Here is a 20,689-nt window from a genome sequence, read left to right as displayed (position 1 = left end):
TTATCTCATGGTTGTTCAAGCCCCAGTTGGGCAAAAAAATCCTGCATTGCAGGGGGTTGGAATAGATTATCCTTTCCTTCCAACTCTTTCATACACAGAAAAAAGTGTGAATCGTTTGTTTGTTTGTTGTGCAGTTGGATACAAAATGTGGACTGGAGTGGGGCCATCACGAAGTTGGAAAGCTGATGTGTGGCTTGAAAAATTGGGGTGGATGAAAATCAAACACATTAGGTGTAAGCATTTATTAAGCACTTTAACTACAAACTACAGGCTATTGCAGAGACAAGAGTGTACACACAAATTATGTGAAGGGAGAATGTGCTCAGTTTTCTTCCATTCTTAAACTCCCCAGACCATATTAAATCACTTTCTTCTTTCTGGCTGGAACCTCCTCTTCTTCCCCTTTCGGTCAGGTAACGCTTCATCACATTGAAGTAAACACTCCTAAAATACTCCTGGTTTTGCACCTGTTATTGAACTATGGCGGATAGATGGATGAATCCCTGGTGTACTACAAGCTTCCTATGGAGAAACCCACCACGGATTCAGGGTGTAAGGAAGGAGCAGGGGACATTTTGTATTTGTTTGGCTTTTCCTTTTTTGGTGTGTGGAGTCTGATGCAGAGTTCGATCTGCTGGAAAATCTGCTTTTAAAATAATTTTAAAATCATTGCTCCCAAACAACCTGCTTCTGGCTGCCAAGGAAAAATGCAGAACCCTCCCGTGTTTTCTTCCATCTCCCTTTTCTAAAGGCATCATCAGGTGGTTTCAGCTGCAGTCTGCTGCAAAGACTGAGCCTCAAAGCTGCAAGGGGCCTGAGGCATCTGTATCCTCTTGCAGAGGAATGAATCTAAGCGGCAGAGAGACAGAGAGGGTCAGGAGATGAGGCGGCTGCTGAATTAACCAATGGCAGGAACTAATGTCTTAGCCTAATATACCCAACTGCCAGTGGTACCTGCTGGAAGTGTAAAGCTGCAAATGCTGAGATATTTGGGGTTCATGCCAGAAAATTCTGGGAAGGTATAGTGATGGAAAACAAAGAATGTACTGTGATAAATGGTTATACTTTACCCAGGGACCCTTTAATTCTCCTCTTTGGATATGTTAAAGAAAATTGTACTAACAGAGGACAGGGAATTAATCAACATCTATTAACTGCTGCCAGAGCCTAGGAGCCAACTCCTAGGGGTCATGAGGGCTTCGGCACACACAATAAAATACTTGTGGGCACCAGGCCCCCACAAAGTTGATGGGCATTCCCATTCAGATGGTGTGTGTGCAATGTGTCATGTGATTGATTATGCAGGGAGGGGCTTACCTGGGCCCCCACAATATTTTATTCAAGTTGGCACCCTTGTGCCAGAATTATTATTGCCTTATTGGGGAGGAGGCAAGAACACCATTCTTGAGAGAATGGGTAACAAAAATCTGGAACAAGCTATGTGTGGTTAAGCTTACATATATGGTGAGAACCAGAGGGCAGACATCAAGATAATGGGTGTGTGTGTGTGTGTGTGTGTGAAACTGAGTCTTTTTCATCTGTTCGGCCACTGAACAGGATGCTGGACTATGGGTCACAGACCAGATCCACCATGCTTGTCTTATGTGCTTAAGACTCATCCTTTTTAAATAAAAAAAAAGTTGGTGAGATCCTGTAGTGTGTTTTTTTTAATTGGCTATAAAGATTTAAAAGATTACTGGTTGTAAATAGAACGATAGATTGATTAGTATGGTGGTTTTGTTTCTGGTATTTGATTTTGATTATGCTTAAGATGGTATAATAGGATGATACTGAAATGTTTGTTATTCGAGGGGTGCATGTATGGAGCCTTGTGACGGTAGCTAGCCTAAAAGGCGGCTTGTAAATGATAAGATAAAATAAATATAGAACTAATATTATGCCTAGCAGAATAAGATAATCGCAGGGAGGCCCTCTTCGATTGCAGGAATAGAAGTGCTTCACTGAGCGTCCCTACCAGCTGTTACAGCTGTTGCATCCGGGCTTGCCGAGCAAAGCATTCTGGGAGGTGTAGTTTGAAAGTGTCCAATCTCTCCTTCCCTCCCTCCTTTAAAAATAGGGAACCGCAACTATGCACCGAGGTAAACGGTATCGTTGCAAAGAGCCTTAGGACTACCCGACCTCCCCCCCCTAGATTTACATTTATTATTCTCAGTATTATTGCAATCTTTTTTCGAATCGCCCTGAAGAGCTACTTAAATATTGGTGTGATCTTAACTCCTACTCTCTATTTACTCTAGAGTAAGCACAAAGCGATGCATGCAGTCAATCAAGGTTTTGCAATGTGCCGCTTGTCTAAATCGTAAAATAGTATTTATTCTGGGCTGGGGAGGAAGACGGGAGAGAAAATAAATAAACCCAGAATAATAGACTACAATTCCCAGGATGCTGTGCGCCCTCGCCCACGTGACTCCTCACTAAATTCATTATCTTTTACCGAGGCATTGAATGTAGGCGGAACCTGATCGAGTGGAACGAACTTAATTGCGCGCAGACGGCAACTCGCCTGCTGCTTCTGCCGGAGGAAAAAACGAAGAGGTGAAGAAAATACTGCAGCAAGATGATGCAGGCAAGTCTGTTTCAAAATTGTAGATGGTGTCTATTTAATTTACTTATTTAATTGGAAGCAAATTAAAAATGCGGAGCTTGTTTTTTTTTAAAAAGCAAAAGTTTGTGGACAAATTCTCCCCGGCTCGTGTTGCTTTCATTCGTGCTGAGATCGATGCTGATCCAATTTTTATAAACAAACGCCGAACAATCAACTACTTTACTATAACGTAACTGTGCCCAGAAAGTAGCCTTTATTTAGCTCTTTAAAAGCGTCGTAATGAAATTTCGATCGCGATCTTAATTTGCACGCTGGGCGAGTCAGCGTCTCCATCTGTTGCCTGTTTACCAGGAACAGACTAGTGTTTTGTTGTGTTCTTTGTAAAACAATGAGCCTTATTTTGTCCCTAATTGGGGGCGGGTGGTGGTGGAGAGAGAGATTTTGGGATGACTTTCATTTTAAAGAGAAGTTGATGTACATCTCTTACTGTCTGGCGAGTTTCATCTGAAGCTGCCTCACGCAGAGTCAAACCATTGCTCATCTAGCTCACTATTGTTTACACACACTGACTGGCAGCTGCTCGTCAGGGTACTGTTCCCATTCCTACCTGGAGATGGCAGGGACTGGATCTGGGACCTAATCTAAGCCATGGGTAGGCAACCTAAGGCCCGGGGGCCGGATGCAGCCCATTCGCCTTCTCAATCCAACCTGTGGACGATCTGGGAATCAGCGTGTTTTTACATGAGTAGAATGAGTCCTTTTATTTAAAATTCATCTCTGGGTTATTTGTGGGGCATAGTAATTTGTTCATCCCCCCCAAAAAAATTAAATATAGTCTGGCTCCCCACAAGGTCTGAGGGACAGTGGACCAGCCCCCTGCTGAAAAAGTTGGCTGACCCCTGTAATCTAAGCAGATGCTGTACCATTGAGCTGCAGCTATTCCCTTGCCTTAAAAAGGTAAAGGTAAAGGGACCCCTGATCATTATGTCCAGTCGTGGCCAACTCTGGGGTTGCGGCGCTCATCTCACTTTATTGGCCAAGGGAGCCGGCGTACAGCTTCTGGGTCATGTGGCCAGCATGACTAAGCCGCTTCTGAGCAGCACACGGAAACGCCGTTTACCTTCACGCCAGAGTGGTACCTATTTATCTACTTGCACTTTCACGTACTTTCAAACTGCTAGGTTGGCAGGAGCTGGAACAGAGCAACGGGAGCTCACCCCGTCGCAGGGATTCGAACCGCCGACCTTCTAATCAGCAAGTCCTAGGCTCTGTGGTTTAACCCACAGCGCTACTCGCGTCCCATTCCGTTGCCTTACAGACACTTAATCCTTGAGTTGGGTTGGGGAGATATATCTTGGGTCCAGAGTGCATGAATACAAACTTTAGATTTACGGTATAAAGAAAATTTTGGCCCAGCTCTCCCAGTGGCTATGCACCATGCAGACAGCTCAGAAGACTCGTAACTTCATAGTATATAGAAGACTATGAAAATGATTGGGGTGGGCTGGATTCGGTTGTTGCACAGGCTTGCCTAATCACCCTGAATTGTGCACCCAGAATTTGCTGCTATGCTATAGAATCCCTCCCTAAAAATTGTCTGGAAGTGGTGTAGTTAGGCAATTTCAGACTCTGGACTTCATGGTTTTACAAGGGTGGCCCTCTTTAGATGGAGATGTGTATTATTTCACTTACTTCAGAATGTAATGAGAGAGCCCTGACACTCTCCTACTTGTGTTGCTGAGTGGGGCTGCATCTGCCCCCAAATCCTCCCTTACAGTGCCACCTTTGTTGCCACCAGCCATGCCTCTGTCCTAGGTCTGACACTTATCTCCTCCTGATCTTTGGGAGAGGACAGGATAGTACAGGAGGAGGTGATCCCCCAAGCATCGGGGCCCCAAGCTAGGGTTTAAAAGGTCCTTGCTAAATTGTGCCTGAGAGCTAATTGGTATGGCTATGGGTGTAAAATGCCCCCGCACAGACTTTCATTCCTCCCCCACCCCCATAATCCCCTGTCCAGATAGATGGGTTTCCTGCTTCAGAGTCAGCACAAGAAAGGCAACTGCTGGTGCTCATTCAGACTAGTGGAGCCAGAACCAATGAGAGGCAGAGCCAACTAATTCTGGTCTGATCCCCTGCCATCCTTCTCCCTTCTGGCTTCTACAAGGGCTACACTTGAGACTAAGCTGGCAGGCAGGGCCACCCCCTGAACTAGTTGCAAGTAAAAGGGCAGACAGGCAGGAGCAGTTGGGGTTGATGGGGCAGTGCCCAACTGGATGAGCCTAAACTGGACTACCACCAGGTAAATGGGCAGCAGGAACAGAAGAGCCTTCGCCAATGTGAAATAACCCTTGGACTGCTGTGTGGATTTGCAACCTGAGTTTCAGTCCAAGCCAATCCTATTGTCTTCCCAAAAGGCAAGTGGAGGACAGGAGAGAGCTGGAGAGTGGGGGCTGGTCCATTGGGACAAGTGGAGCCCTGTTCCACCAACCTCAGCCAGCCTTCCTACTCCCTGCTTTCCTACTTACAGTCAGTCTAGGGCATGCCAGTCAGCTTCCTCCTTGGTTTCAGTGTTGCCCTTGTAGAACTCAACAGGGAGGAGGGCGGGGGGAAACTAGACTGAGTTGTCTCTGTCTCTCGTTGACTATGGCACCATCTGCCTCAACGGGCACCAATCACCACTGCATCCAGGTATTTCCTAGTCATTCTGAAGGCCAGCAATTGAAGAAAAGTTGTCTCCCAGAGGGCACCAGCCACTACTGGGTTTGGAGGTGAATCTGATGTAACTTGACAAGGCTCTAAATTTTCTTGTTGCAATCCCATTCCCCTTACCATTTTCTCTAATGGCTTTTAAATAAGTATTTTGCTAATTAAAATAATGCAACATGTGTGTGCATGAAAAAGGCAGTGGGGTGATATGAGTCATGCTTCCTCAATGGGCTTTCCCAGTATAACCAGAAGCTGTTCTTTGGTTCCTTGAAAGTAGGTTAGACAGTACTGCTTCCGCATCCTGACTACCTGCCTGTTCACTCAGGAAGTCCTACTTGAGTATGTGCCAAACTGTCCCACCTTAGTAGAGCGATCCTGTGCATGCATACTTGGAAGTAGGTCTCAATAGGCCAGTCTCATTATTTTGCATTTGCTGTAACAGGCTGATGCAACTTCCTATGGAAGAGGACTCTGATGTTTATTGTAGTCCTCAGCGTAAACGCTATGAGAACAAGCCAGTCAAAGCAAAGTCCTTTTAAGTCCCCTTGATTTCAATGTGAGAGAGTGCTATTCTTATTTTATGAGAAGTCCCACTGCATTCATTTTAGGGATGGATGGAGAAATCTGATTCAGTTGACAAGCATGGCTAATTATTTTTTTATTATTATTATTATTATTATTATTAAAATTTCTATACCACCTTCATCTGAGAATCACAGGGCAAACAAGACTTTGTGTATCCCTGTAAATATGCCAGGGAAGGGAGAAAACAGCCCCAAGGGCCAAGTGTCTCCCTCCAGTGTTCTTTATTGGACCTTTGGGACTCACCCTAGGCCATACTCCTTCCTCAGCTGTGGCTTCTTTGTTCAGGCCATACCCCTCACTGACCAGAAGAGAACGTAGATCTGATTCTCATGCAGAATGAGACTTAGTTCAATTCCGAGTGTCTCCAGGCAGGTCTGGGAGAGACTTCCAGCCTTGAAAGCCTAGAGAATCACTGCCGGTCAGTGTAGTCTAGTGTTCCTCAACCTTGGGTCCCAAGCTGTTATTGGACTACAACACCTGTCATCCTTAGCTAGCATGACCAGTGGTCAGGTATGATGGGAATTGTAGTCCAAAAACAACTGGAGACCCAAGGTTGGTAAACACTGTGTGGACAATACTGAACTAGGTAGAGCAGTGGTCTGGCAGCTTCCTATGTTCCTCAGGAATTAGTGAAACATAGGAAATTCTCCAGTTCTCTGTTCTCCCTTCATGTGATCTGCTAGAAGTGTTTACCCGATTATCCCACTGATTAGAAACCACAGCTTTCTTCCCAAGCTCTTTTGCAATGAAAGAATCAGTCCTGGTTCTGTTTCCGCCTCCATCTCTTTCATTCACAGCAACCCAATAATTGCGACCTCACACCTAGACATGCCCAGTCTTGTGTGAATTTCCTCAACTCCCATTGGAGTTTCTTTGCAGACGGTGTATGTTCAACTTTATGCTTTAGGTTGAGCATTAAAAATCTCAGTATTTTTGACACTGGCAAGCAGCAACACCCTGGGGTTTCAGACAGGAGTTTTTCCAGTCCTACCTGGAGAAGACAGCGTTTGAGCCTGGGACCTTCTGAATGTAAAGAAGATTAGGTTTACAGTATTTTAATTTAATTAAAAAATTACATCCCACTTACTGAGAAATTGCCTCAAAGTGGCTTTTAAGAGATGTAGTTTTGAATGCTTTAATTATTGTGAATATACTTTTTTAATGATGTGAACTGCCCTGGACTCCTATGGGAGGAAGAATGTGATAGAACACAATCATAGTTATTGATAATAATAAATTATGCAAGGGTGGGGAGCCTGTGGCCCTCTAAATCCAGCCAGATGGGTGGAGTAGAAATAATAAATTATTATTATAATAAATGTTTTTGGACCCCATCTACCCCCAGCCAGCAAGCTCAGTGGTCAAGGGTTATGGGAGCTGGAGTCCAGAGACATCTGGAGACCTAAGGCTGAAAAACACTGATCTAACCCATTTTCTTCTCTGGCTGGCAGTGGCTCTCCAGAACTTGAGCAGGGATGGGACCCAAATATGCCATCCACTCCATAGGCTTTTGCAACTGACCCTGAGAATCTGCCTCTTAGGAAATCAGCTTTTGCATAATACAGTTTTGGTTCTCCTCTCACATTCTCAGTTTTGCATGTTTCAAGAGAGATTCAACTTGAAGTGAACAATTTCTGTTCAAAGATCCGACACAGGTGTGGAATTTGGCACCAAGAAACTGGTGCTGCCCGGAATTCACTGACCCTGTGAATGAGGGATTTGCAAAGACGCTGACCCTGTTTTTGACCATACCGTAATAGAGCTTCCACATTAATAAGCAAAACAGAGACCCAACAATTAGTTGGAATAAGATGACAGATAATCATAGGTTGGGGTGATGAAAATGGCACATGATAAAGAACTTCCTTGTACAGAATCAAACCAGTGGTACAGGTTGTCAAATATAGCCTATGTTACTATGAGACAGACACACACAAGGTCTGTGACTGACTGGTCATCTGGAGGTTCCAGGGATCAAACTAGGAGCTTCAGGGTTCAGAGCCTACATTGGCTCCCAGTACATTTCCGAGCACAATTCAAAGTGTTGGTGCTGACCTTTAAAACCCTAAACGGCCTTGGCCCAGTATACCTGAAGGAGCATCTCCACCCACATCGTTCTACCCGGACACTGTGGTCCAGTGCCGAGGGCCTTCTGGTGGTTCCTTTGCTGCGAGAAGCCAAGCTACAGGGAACCAGGCAGAGGGCCTTCTCGGTAGTGGCGCCCGCCCTGTGGAACGCCGTCCCATCAGATGTCAAAGAGATAAACAGCTACCTGACATTTAGAAGACATCTGAAGGCAGTCCTGTTTAGGGAAGTTTTTAATGTGTGACATTTTAATGTATTTTTAATCTTCGTTGGAAGCCGCCCAGAGTGGCTAGGGAGACCCAGCCAGAGGGGTGGGGTAACAATAAATTATTATTATTATTATTATTATTATTATTATTATTACACCAAGCTCCTAACCCTAAAACGTTTTTAGTTCTAGCTCCTATCAGTACCAGCCACACCTCAGTAGAGTAAAATAGTGAATGACTATAGAGCCATGGGAGAGCTGGGAAGCAGACGTCACTCCATCAGCTCTGCTATGACAGGCCAAGTCCATCAGGCCTCCTCTCACCTCAGCTGCCATTCCACCAGACCAGGAGCGATGGGAAGCAGGGCTAATTTCATCAACTTTGTCAGAGGCCCCGCTCCACCAGGCACCTCCTGCCCCTCTTGGTCAACATAGGAACAACAATTTAGAAACTTGCGCCTGAGTTTTGTTTTTCCTCTTCCTTCCCTTCCCTTTTTCCTTGTGGGTGTAAGCCTTGTGGGTAAGAACTGCCTTGTTTTGATTGTGTATAAGCCGCTCTGGGAGCCTTTCTGGCAGAACAGCAGGGTGCAAATACTCTCAATAAATATAGGATGCAAGCCCTTATCACACGTTCTATGTACAGTGGTACCTCGCTAGACGAATGCCTCGCAAGACAAAAAAACTCAGTAGACGAAATGGTTTTTTGAGCTGCTTCGCAAGACGATTTTCCCTATGGGCTTGCTTCGCAAGACGGAAACGTCTTGCAAGTTTGTTTCCTTTTTCTTAACACCGTTAATACAGTTGCGACTTGACTTCGAGGAGCAACTCATAGCACGTGGTGTGGTAGCCTTTTTTGAGGTTTTTAAAGACTTTGGTGATTTTTGAAGCTTTTTCAAAACTTTCCCGACACCGTGCTTCGCAAGACGAAAAAAATCGCAAGACGACAAAACTCGTGGAACGAATTAATTTTGTCTTGCGAGGCACCACTGTATATACAGGGGGCACTTCTGGGGTGTATGGGGTGTTAGGGGAGGGGCAGTACCTCTGGTGGAAGCTTCCAGCATGCAAGAGTGGGCACACCTTGGGGATGGCTTCCATTGGCCGGGTAAACCAGGTGAGGGTAGCTGCTGGGTCTCAAACCCCCAGTGAGTGAGGGGCTTCCCCTGCATGCAAAGACAGGCTCCAGCAAATGGTGCAGCTGAGACCAAGATTGGGTCCAGCAGTCAAGACAGGGGTTTATGCATGTGCTGTAGAGGGAAGTGACAAAATTTGGGGCAGCAACCTGGCATGCAGTTCTTTCCTGCCATTTTCACAGGGGGAAAGTTGGGGTGTGGCAACACTGTCCAATGATGTTAGATGTTGTGCTGCACTGTGCCCGCTGGTGTGAATTAAATTTAACATGGCATGCTGGTATATCAGTCAACACCACCCCCTGCCCCCCGATAACACAACAGGTACTACTGCAGTTTGAAAAGACGATCAGAAAATGGGACAGGAGAACTTACACACTGTTCCTCATGTCATGTACTTTTGGTCCTGGTGTTGCCCTTGTAGGACTCAGAAAGGAGGAGGATGGGGGAAGCACTAGAATTAGTGGGCACCACCTCTCATTGGCCCTGGCACTACCTGCTCTTGGGCTCCTTGCTTTCTGCCCTACCAATCCCAGTGGATCAATTTGCGTCAACCTGGTGCCTTCCAGATCTGTTCAACTACACCTCCAACTGTCCCAGCAATGAACAGTCGTGCTTGCTAGGGCTGATGGGATGTTGGCAGGGCACCAGATTAGTGGAGGCTGTTCAATATCTTGCATAAGCCTGCCCTGGATTTAGGTAATTAGATTTGGGGCTCTGGCTTATTAAACTGGCCTATCAACCAGGAACCTAGTGGGGCTACTTTACATATACTAGGGTAAATTGTGCATAAATGTGTGTGTGTGTGAAGATAATATGCAAAACAAAGTGTATCAGGAGAAGTTTGCACTAACATGTTGGTGAATTATCATGAGCACTTAAAAAAGAATTGCATGCTGACGTGGAATTGTGGAGAAATGAAATTAAGACCGGATAAGTGAGAAACTGAAATTGACAGATTCATTGACCCCTAATTCTGGAGGTAAAGGAGAAATTAGTGGATTGAATTGGACAGAGGAGAAACTGAGATTGGCAGATTCACCCACCCTTGGTCCATAGCTAGCCCCAGAAACCTTGCCAGTGTTTCCTCTTTGTTAATTCTTCCTCCTTCCCATCCATCCTCTACAGATGTTTTTCTATTTCTCGGACAAAGTGGTCCTTCTTTTTGACTTCTGGAAAACGCACACCCCAGCAGGTAAGAAAACAGCCTTATCTCTTAAGTAAATTTGAGCTGCTAAGGCAAACAAGAAATGTCCTTGAGGATGAGGGAAGATTATATGAAACCTTAGCCTCAGAAACAAAGATGACAAAGCTTGCTCTGTGCCATGCATAAGACTTCCCTAGGCAACTGACTCCCTAGAATGCTTGGCTTCGTAATAGTTTTGAGGGCCAAGAAGGAAGAAGTCAAACAAATGTAACACAGGATTTATCCATACTGTAATTAGTTTTTACCCTACTCTTTCCAGACACAGGCTTGCACTTTAAAATTCTTGTATCTGAGCACTCTTTGCCCTGGAGCTTCCCCTGCAAAAAACTACTCTTTAGTGCTCAATTGGAGCAAAGGGTGATTCTGCTTTTCCAGAGATTGCTGTTTGCTTATAAAGATTGGGGTTTTGTAGGGAAAGCTCTGGAGCAAAAAAAGGGGGGCACTTGGACACAGATTTTTAATACTCTGCTGTGCATGGAAAGAGCAGTGGAAAGGTCAGTGTGGAAAAGCCCATAGAAGACCAATTGTCCATAATGTATCAGCCGTGGCTCAGTGGCAGAGCATCTGCTTTGCATGTAGGAGGTTATGGGTTCGATCCCCAGCATCTCCAGGTAGAGTTGGGAGAGACATTACCTAACTACATGGACCATTGGTGTGACTTGGTATACGATAGCTTACTCTCCAGTCTTGTCTCTGTCATGCATGGTGTGGTAAAAGAATGGGGAGTTTGTGAGAACTGCAGCTCCCTTCAGGGGCAGAGAAGGTAGTTAAGGAGAACTTCCTCCATGCCAAGGGTGCTTTCCAAATGATGCCGAACTACAAATCCCACAATTCCTGACTACGGACCATGCTGGACTTTGTGCAAGGACATCTGGATGCTAATTCAGGGATTGTTGGATATATGTGAAAGGTAGAATATGTTTGGAAGAGACTCAACCTTCACCCCACCTCCCCAAATAAAAGGTTAAGAACACCCCCCCCCCCCGCTTTTACGCACAACAGTTAAAAAAAAGATAAAAAGCATACAGACACAGAGTTAAGGGAGGATGGACACAGGCACATGAGTGAATTATGTAATTTACATGAATACACACACAGCACATGCCTTTTGGACAAGGATATAATTGTTGAGGCTCTGGTAGGTTTCTTGAGATCATATCTAGCTCCCTACAGATGAGCAGAATATAACAAAATATAAAAATATTACAAAATATAAAATAGAACCTTAAAATTGTTGATTAAAAACAGGTATGTAAAAAACGTTTGAAAGATGGATAGCAAAAACAATGCTGCACTTGCTTCTTGAAAATTTGACATTGTAATCCTACACGTGTCTACACCTGGGATTAAGTCCCACTGAGTTCTATAGGTCTTACTGCTAGAAAAGTGAGTGGAAGGTTGCCGCCTGAATCTCCTTCATTTCCTCTCATTCTGGAAGTCTTATTGAGCCTCCTGCAGCTTATTGTTGTTTTGATAAAGAGGGTATTTATAATAATGAATGATCTTTTGATATGAGCAAGTGCTGATGTAACTGTTTTGGATATCATTACCATGCTTGCCTCTTAATAGTTGTATTATCAGCGTATTATCAGTACACCATTATCTTTATTGCATTTTAATATTTCAGCTGTGCCACAGAGTGCTAAAAGTGCATATAAAATGAATACTCCTTGATTTTCCCCTCCCAGAAGTAAGCTTATCTTAACACACACATGGGCTAGAAACTTGCACTCTTAAAAAACCCCAAAAGATAAGGTTTGCAGGAAATGGAATCCTGCAGTTGAATTATGCAGTCTGTAGTCACACAGAGGTTTAGGAATGGTTGTGTACAAATATATTTTTACACCCACCCATCCCAGCTCCAACCATAAATCTGTTTTTTTACCCAACAGGGATGGTGTTCTCAGTACTGGTGATCATGCTGCTTGCGGTGTTGTACGAATTCATAAAAGCTGGCAAGGCGAAAGTGCTTCAGTACACAATGCCGCCATCCATTGCCTCCAGCATCAGCCAGGAGACCTTGAGAGAGCCAGAAAGGGCATCTATTAACACGGGCCTGGAACAGCTAAGCAGCTCCCCAAAGAAGTAAAAAAAATGGGGTGGGGTGGGGTGGGGAAGCAAACAGCAATCTGCAGAAAACCTGTATTGACGTTTGCTCTGATTCCACTTTAAAGGGCGGGTTTTCATGGGAAAAGCTCTGGAGGGGAGGGGCAGGGAAAGTGCGTTCAGACACAGAGCTTTAAAGTGCAGACTGTGCCTGGAAAGCATGGAGGGAAGTTAAGGGTAGATAAGCTCTGACATTTGTTTCTCTTTCCTTTTGGAAAAGTTGGTTTTCATGGCATGTCGTCCAGACCCTGCTCCATGTGGTCCAAGTGGTCCTTGGTTACCTGGTGATGCTGGCGGTGATGTCTTACAACACGTGGATCTTCCTGGGAGTGATTGTGGGCTCTGCCATTGGCTACTACATAGCATACCCACTGATCAGTCCCAGATAGCAGCACTGGCATCAGCGCAGGAAGATGGTTTAACAGTGCCGATTAACTGGAGACTCCTGACTTGGGAACAAATCTGTGGTGCTTGGATACTGAACTGGGTATACAGGAGTCACCCTGTTGTAGTTCCAACGTCCTTTCCCCTGCTCCCCATCCTCTGACTTCCACAGGCAGGACATTTAAACCTTCTACCTTTTTGAGAACGACTTTTTGTCCTTTCACTGGAATTTATTTGTAACTGCTTTTACTAAGTGCCTTGGAACAAATGCTCAGTAGCTAGAACTGAGATGTTTTGCTTTTTAACCTCAGGATGTGTAACAGTGGTACCTCGGGTTACAGACGCTTCAGGCTACAGACGCTTCAGGTTACAGACTCCGCTAACCCAGAAATAGTACCTCGGGTTAAGAACTTTGCTTCAGGATGAGAACAGAAATTGTGCTCTGGCGGCACAGCGGCAGCAGGAGGCCCCATTAGCTGGTACCTCAGGTTAAGAACAGTTTCATGTTAAGAACAGACCTCTGGAATGAATTAAGTTCTTAACCCGAGGTACCACTGTAGTCAGCTGAGCCTTGCACTGTCCACTCTGACTGGTAGGAACTCTTGAAAGTGAGGTGCGGGGGCAACTTTACCAACCCCGCTACGCTCTGTCCTCTTGAGGGGGTGGAATCCATGCCAACTTCATTCAAAGCACATGTTGTGCTATTCGGTTGCATTCTCTTGCGGGCTTCTTAGTGTAGGAGGGCAATGGTGGAGATATATAAAATTATACATAATGGGAAGAAAGGGGATTAGGAGAAGTGTCCCCCTCCACTTCTCATAAACATAGAACTGGGGCCATCCAATAACTCAGAATGGTGGGAGACTCTAGCATTCAGGAGGGACGTGCTTCTTCACACAGCACATAAGTAAATAAGCTATGGGATGCATTACTGCTATAGCCATCAACTTGGGCAGCAATAAATGGCAGCTAGACAAATTTCACAGAGGATAATGTTACAGGTGGCTGCCAGTTGTGATAACTAGGTCCTACCTCTCCAACACGCCTCTGAATCCCAGTTGCTGAGGATCATGAATGGGAAAAGAGCCATTCAGCGCATGTCCTGCTTACAGGATTCCCATAGGCAACTGGTTGCCCACTGCCACAGGCAGTATGCTTCTGAATCCCAGTTGCTGGAACCCACAGGAGGGGACAGGACTCTGGTGTTTGGGTTCTGCTTAAGGGCTTCCAATGGAAGTGTCTGGTTGGCCACTGTCAGAACAGGATGCCAGAGTATTTGGGCCACTGGTCTGACCCAGCTGCTCTTTTGTCCACTGTGAGAACAAGCTGCCAGACTATATGTAAAGCCTTTGGTTTTGACCAATAGAGCTCTGACATTCTTTTATTTTTCTGGGGGTGGGGATATTGGATTCAAGGCACAAAAGGGAAGATTAGCATAAGGGACTCACCACCACATGGTGAGGCTGTAAAGAGGGGGGAATCAAATGTTCGCCTCACTAATGCCTTGCAGGAGTGGGTCTGGTCAATGCTTGGGGGACAGAGAGCTGCCTCTTACATAGTCAGGCCATGGTAACAGTACTTTATTCTGCTTTGGTCAGACCACACCTGGAATACTGTGTTGGGAGGATAATGTACACAGGGTGTTTAGCAAGGATAGCCTATGTGGTGCCTTCTGGATATTGTTGGTCTGCAATTCCCATCTGATCAGTGATCAGAGATTATGGGCGCTGTTGTCCAGCACAACTAGAGGGCGCCATTATGGCTCCAGATGCTGAACCAAGGAAAAACGTTTGTGTGGCTAAATTAAAAATGAATGTACTATGAAATCTGATGCAAAAATCAATGACAAATAAAATATTTTACTTAACACATCAGATTTCAGAAGTTTCTTTATGGTCTTCAAATTAGGTGAAGGGTGTCTCAGGTTGTTCCTGCATGTGAAAACTATACTTTCTTCCCCCAAAACAGCTTAAGCACGTTCAGCATGTTCAGTGGATCATTCCAGACTGTTGCTACTTTTGGCTGGGATTCAATCACAAGCTGGCAAATTCAGGACGAGCCATCGAAGGTGATCTGATGCTCTTGTACAGCATGCCCACTTGTCTTCCCTGCCCCGCCCCAGCCCAACAAAAAATGAACTTTCTGAGCTAAGGAAAGAATGGGAAAGGCAGTGTAAAGCAAGGTAATCACGTTTGCCATATGCTAGCCTCTCCACAAACCAAACAGAATGGATGCCCAACAAACGGGTGGTGATGGCACACCACCTAGCACACAGAGCAGGATGAATGCAAAGCAAAGAGGTTGGCTGTTTCATGGTTGGCTAGAGAGCCAATCCTAAGGGAGGGTTAAAAATGCTTAAATTGTAGATCAGGACAAAAAGAGTTTTGGCTGGGGGAGAATAAAAGAGGCTGGAGTTATCAGTAGTAGAGTTTGGCTGTCTGAGAGTCTTACAGGGGAGGAGGATCCTGTATCCCAGACAGCTACTGTTGGGACTCCAAGGCCCAGGCAACAAAGCCAATGGACATTGATGATTGTTGTAAACCACCTGGATTTTATGAATAGCAGTGGATAGATAGATAAACAGAGATTATGGGAGTTCAACAACATATGGTGGTCCATAGATTCCACCCCCCCTCCATCCTTTGAACCAGACTCAAGTGAGGAAGAATGCAGGAGGGCCACAAGTGCATTTAGATGTGAGGGGTTATTGCATTAGTTTTCTTGATTGTAATGCCAACACATCTATCCATTTTCTAATGATCTTTTCACACTGCAGTACCCGTTGCATTATGGAACAGTGGGGTTTTTTTTTTGCCAAAACACCAGCACCATGTACTAAATTTCATTCCCACCAGTGAGGGTGGTGGTGTTGGCATCCGTCTGTCTTAGGAGACAATGGAGGAGTGGCCTTTGGAGGTGAAGTCAAGCTGTTGGACAGTTGCAGCGCCTGCTGTGGCTGTAGAGACAAATGCAGGACAGACAAGTTTTGTTGCAGCTGAGCAGGTGAAGGTGTCCGGTTGTGCTGCCATGACATTTCTTCTCTCAGTGCTTCTCCCAGCGGTCATTCCTCCTCTGGTCACTGCTGTGGATGCACAACCTGACGTGTCTCCAGAGACTGCTGTCCTCTGCAAGGGATTCCCACACAGCAGGGCTGATGTTGCCAGACTTCCTCTCACATTTGCAGACATCTTTGTAACACAGAGTTGGTCTGCCAACAACAAATGTTGCTACTTCCCCACCCTCTGTTCCCCCATGAATCCCCCCTATGAAAACAGTAGGAAATAACCGTAGGCCAGAATACCACCCCAAATTTTGTTACTTTTCTCCCATGATTTTCTGCAAATGGATCTTTCATGCTACGTCCCATTGCTTTTCTGAAAGTAACTTTGTGTTGTGTGAAAGCTCAAAAACAATGGGGGGGGGGAATGAACAGCTTGAGAAATGTCAGGGAAATGGGAATAAAATACAGTGTGAATGCAGCCACAGTAAAATCAATTGGAGGCCTGTCTGACAAGAGGTTGTGTCCTCTCTTTCAAGCACACAAAATTTCCAAACGTATTTTTGTCAAGAGCCCAAGCGATGGGAAGGAGGAGGCAGGCTGTACTGATCTTAAATAAATCTAGATTTTATTAATAATATATAAGCCACATTTCCCCCCTCTTAAACATTTGGTATAAGTTTTGCAATAAAGTATACTGGAAGAAAAAAGGTAAAAAGATGGCAGGCTTTAGTTCCCAAGATTAAGGCACTTTTTGTTTTACGAAGAGCAGAGAGAGAAAGTGAAAATGAATGGCTAAATAGGTCTCCATCCCCTCCTCCAAAAATAAAAAATAAAAAAATTCTTAAAGAAACATTAAGGGAATAATGAACTAGCACTTTGAAACTGGAATGGTGCCACAACTGCAGGAAGGTGTGTGTGTGTGTGTGTGTGCGTGCGTGCGTGCGTGCGCAATGTGCATTTATATGCAAGGCTTGGATCATGGTCAATCAGTCTTCCCATCGCCCTTTGGAAAAGTTTACAATAGTTCTGCATTGACATTAAGTCACTCCATTTCTAAGTCGCTAGAACCTTTGGTGGGCTTGCTCCCTACCCACTCCCTCTAACTTTAGTGGAAGCCACTGGCCTCCACTGTTTTCATTCTAAAACGTCATTCTGTCACCACCTTAACTAAAACACATACAAATGTACCCATGCCCATTTGCTTCCCTGCCCTCCTGCACCTATAAAAGCATGTTTGATAGGTGAAAGCAACAACTTGGCCACTGGGGAAGAGGAAACGTGACAGGGAACCGGAAGGCCTCCAGGTGTTGTTTGACTGCAGTTCCCATCAACCAGTGTAGCCAGTGACTAGGGATGGTGGGAGGATCACCAACACCTGGAGGGCCGCAGGTTCCGCATTCCTGTACAAGAGGCCCATTCAGTGTTAGTCAACTTTGGATTACCCAGATGGTGTTGGACTACAACTCCCATCATTTCCAGCCAGCTTAGCCAACATTCAGGGATGATGGCAGCTGTAGCCCAGCAACATCCAGTGGTCCAAGACTGAGAAACATTGTGTCCATTTCAGCTTCCAGAGGTCAGCTCCTTCCTATGAAGGCAACTATACACATCAACGTTCCAATCTGTCGTTCCAAACACATAAAAAAATAGCCTTAAAGATAAACAATTATTTGGGGGCACAGAGCAAGAGGGAAACAAGAGTGGACTGATGGGGAAAAAACTTGTAATAAACCACTGTCAAATATACAACTTCTGGATATTATCTAGAACAGTCCTCCTGAGGTGGTGCTGTTCCATGGCTAAGGATTGACCACCCTACACTTTCTGGGATGACAAGCTCCTCAAATTTGATTTGCCTCATAAACTAGAGTCAGAGATACTGAGAAATGAGTGTGCAAACCCTCAGATAACAGGAAAACCCAGTGGTGCATCCAAAGCTACCCTACTCAGAGAAGACTCACTGAAATGTGCCTAAGTTCACCATATTGTTAATATTATACATTTATTTCACAGAATCGTAGAACTATAGAGTTGGAAGCGACCCCAAGGGTCATCTAGTCCAACCCCGTGCAATGAAGGAATCTCAGCTAAAGCATCCAGGACAGATGGCCATCCAGCCTCTGCGTAAAAAACCTCCAAGGAAGGAGAGCCCACCATTTCTGGAAGGAGACACCCCCACTGTCAAACAGCTCCTTCCATCAGAAAGTTCTTCCTGATGTAGGTTTGGGTCCTCTGGAGCTGGAGAAAACAAGCTTCCTCCAGCCTCCATGTGGCAGCCCTTTAGGTATTTGAAGATGGCTATCATATCTCCTCTCTGTTTCACCTGTACCATGCTTTAAATCCCCATCTTTTTCTCTGACAGAGACTCACGTCTATTAATTTCAGTGGGTCTGCCTTCAAGCAAGGACTAAGTTTCGGCACAATCCCTAGAAGCTCTAGGAGGCAATAACCATATTCCTTTTACCTACCAGGGGTAAAAAGAAAAATGGATATTTTTGTAAATCCAATATGTGCACACACACACACACACTTTCAATGGGACAACCCTTGCTATGGCATTCAGTCTGCATCCCCCATCCACCCAGCGTCACCAATGAAGAAAACGTTCTAAAACAAAGCGGGCAAGTTCTCTTATAATTTTCCTTGCCTATAAATTGGGCACAGAGAGAGGCCTACTCTGAGTAAGATGAGTATTGGATACAAGCCACCACCATTAACATATCTACCCAGTTTCTTGCGTTGGTGGTAAACCTACAAGATGTATGTTACTTGACCCCTCCCTGGGCAGGGAAGAAAACTTATTCCGCAGCTTTGTCCTCATCCACATATGTTCACTGCTTTCTGCTACACACTTCCCTCGTTCGGCCTAAACAACCGCCACATCCAGTTTCTCTAACCTTCATTTGCATCGTCATTCTCTAGCGAAAAGGGACTCGCTGGCTCTACCTACTAGGCCCTGCAGCTAATATTCCTACCCAGATCCTCAAATCTCTCCAAGTGATGGGAGTTGCGGAACTACACTAGGACATGGCTGTCAATGCTGGGGAAGAGAGGTGGAGATGCACAGGTGATGAGTTAACAGTTAAAAGAAGATGACTACCCTTAAAAATATATATAATTATCAGTGGGGCAACAAGACTGGATTAAAACACAACCAAGTTCCAAAAAATGAAGGTGGATTGGAAGAAATGCAGAAAAGCATTTTCTATATCTGTAGTGGAGGGCAAGGAGGAGGGAAGCAGCTGTCATTCTGTTCCTGTACCCCAGACATTCCCTGGCATCCAAGGTAAAGTGTCTTTTCAGTAGAACTGGAATGGGGGAAGGAGACCCCTGATGAGCCAATTGTGAACGAAAGGTGCAAAGGAAAGGAATGTGAGGAAGCCAACCTAATTCCAGGCTTACAGAAGCCCAGAACGGTCAGCATAGTCCCAAGAGAGACAGCTAGAAGAACTGATATTATTTCTGGGGCTCCTCCATCCCATCCCCTGTGCTCCCTCCCAATACTTCTCTAGATGGATTGAGCACATGCAAATTAAGGAGGCCAAAGAACCAACTTTAGGCGCTTTGCTCTCCCCTCGCCCTGCCTGCCTTCTCTTCCCCCCCCCACAGCGCCCCCCACAGGGTCCCCCAATTCGAGTCTGCCTTTGGCATTGACACAGCCAATAGAGGAACCCTCTTGCGTAGGAGGTGGGGCAGCTGTCTTAGAACTGAGTCTGCACCCCTTCGCTGCCTTCTGTAGCCCCATGGCTGTTCTCCACAAAGGATTCCATGCTTGTCTCACAAACTGGGGTCACCTCCACTTGCACCCCCGTCTCCTCCCCTGTCTCCTTATCGCTAGGCTCAAGGCAGGACCCCCCGTCGGCAGCCAGGGAAGGCGACTGGGCAGGAGATGTGGGTACGGAGTCCGTAGCCTCCTGCGCCTCCACCTGGCACTCAGCGGGATGTTGTGGCGTTTGCTTGCCTGCCTCCCTGGTGGCTTCCTCCTCCTCCTTCCCCTCCATGTGTTTGGGGTCTACTTCGCTCTTCTGGGCAATGGTGCCATTGCCCAGCTGGGAATCAGCCTTCTCTAGCGGAGCCTTGACGCAGATCTCCTTCACCAGCATCGTACGAAGGTCCTTCACGCTGTCAGGGGACCCCTGCACAGGAGGGGAAGGACTGCGGTCAACCCCCTCGGGCTCCAGCTCAGCTGCACCTGGGGACCCCTCCAGGGAAGTGACCTCGTAGGGAAGGGCCTCTTCATCAACGTGGATGACAGAAACGACTTGCTTGGCCCGGCGCTGCTTCTCATCTGGCGGGTCTGAGTCTGACTGCCTGCCGAACTCCTCCTCCCAGTTGATGGGCGTCTCCTCGCCAAGCAAGTGCAGGTTGGGGTCGCTGTTGTGCATCACGATGCTGTCGCGGTACAGGTTGTGCTTCCGCTGCACAGCTGCCTCCTTCACAGCTGAAATGTGGAAAGGAAAGGAGCATGAACAGGACCACAACTGGGACAATGCATAAGGCCACATCCACACCAGGCATTTAAAGTGTGATGATACCACTTTAAGCAGTCATATCTTCCCCCCAAAGAATTATGAGAGCTGTAGTTTGTTGAAGGTGCTGAGAATTGTTAAGAGGCCCCCTAGCAGTTCGAAAGCACAAAGTGCAAGTAGATAAATACCGTATTTTTCGCCCCATAGGGCGCACCGCCCCATAGGACGCACATAGTTTTTTG

The 20,689-nt window shown here is 45.8% G+C and overlaps 2 protein-coding genes across 3 annotated transcripts in view; one reads left to right on the top strand and one right to left on the bottom strand.

The window, feature by feature from the left end:
• Positions 1–2,230: 2,230 nt before the first annotated feature.
• On the top strand, positions 2,231–17,599 carry SLC31A2 (solute carrier family 31 member 2). The gene is made up of 4 exons (XM_083486062.1): positions 2,231–2,587; positions 10,409–10,475; positions 12,380–12,572; positions 12,814–17,599. The coding sequence occupies exons 1-4, from the start codon at positions 2,579–2,581 to the stop codon at positions 12,980–12,982; spliced, it is 438 nt and encodes a 145-aa protein (XP_083342188.1). The 5' UTR covers positions 2,231–2,578; the 3' UTR covers positions 12,983–17,599.
• The window catches only part of NIBAN2 (niban apoptosis regulator 2), a 94,423-nt gene continuing 90,315 nt past the window's right edge, over positions 16,582–20,689 (bottom strand). Inside the window, exons 14-15 of one of the 2 annotated variants that reach the window (XR_014521579.1) lie at positions 17,659–20,419; positions 16,582–17,520 (exon numbers count right to left, since the gene is read on the bottom strand). Coding sequence is in view for 1 of the 2 variants with exons in the window: in XM_083485828.1 (XP_083341954.1) it covers positions 19,680–20,419 (740 nt within the window). In the remaining variant the exon portion in view is untranslated. Of the gene's footprint in view, positions 20,420–20,689 lie in introns of both variants that reach the window. The other variant, XM_083485828.1, reaches the window with a different exon arrangement.

Source organism: Podarcis liolepis, assembly GCF_965112155.1.
Source record: "Podarcis liolepis genome assembly, chromosome: Z".
Taxonomy (NCBI): Eukaryota; Metazoa; Chordata; class Lepidosauria; order Squamata; family Lacertidae; genus Podarcis; species Podarcis liolepis.
This window is presented reverse-complemented; position numbering and strand designations above follow the sequence as displayed.

What these genes read in the sequence shown, in the direction of transcription:
- SLC31A2 (XM_083486062.1), top strand. An exon ending in GAAAACGCACACCCCAGCAG is followed by an intron (nt 10,476 to 12,379) that starts GTAAGAAAACAG and finishes TTTACCCAACAG; the next exon opens with GGATGGTGTTCTCAGTACTG. An exon ending in CTAAGCAGCTCCCCAAAGAA is followed by an intron (nt 12,573 to 12,813) that starts GTAAAAAAAATG and finishes CTTTTGGAAAAG; the next exon opens with TTGGTTTTCATGGCATGTCG.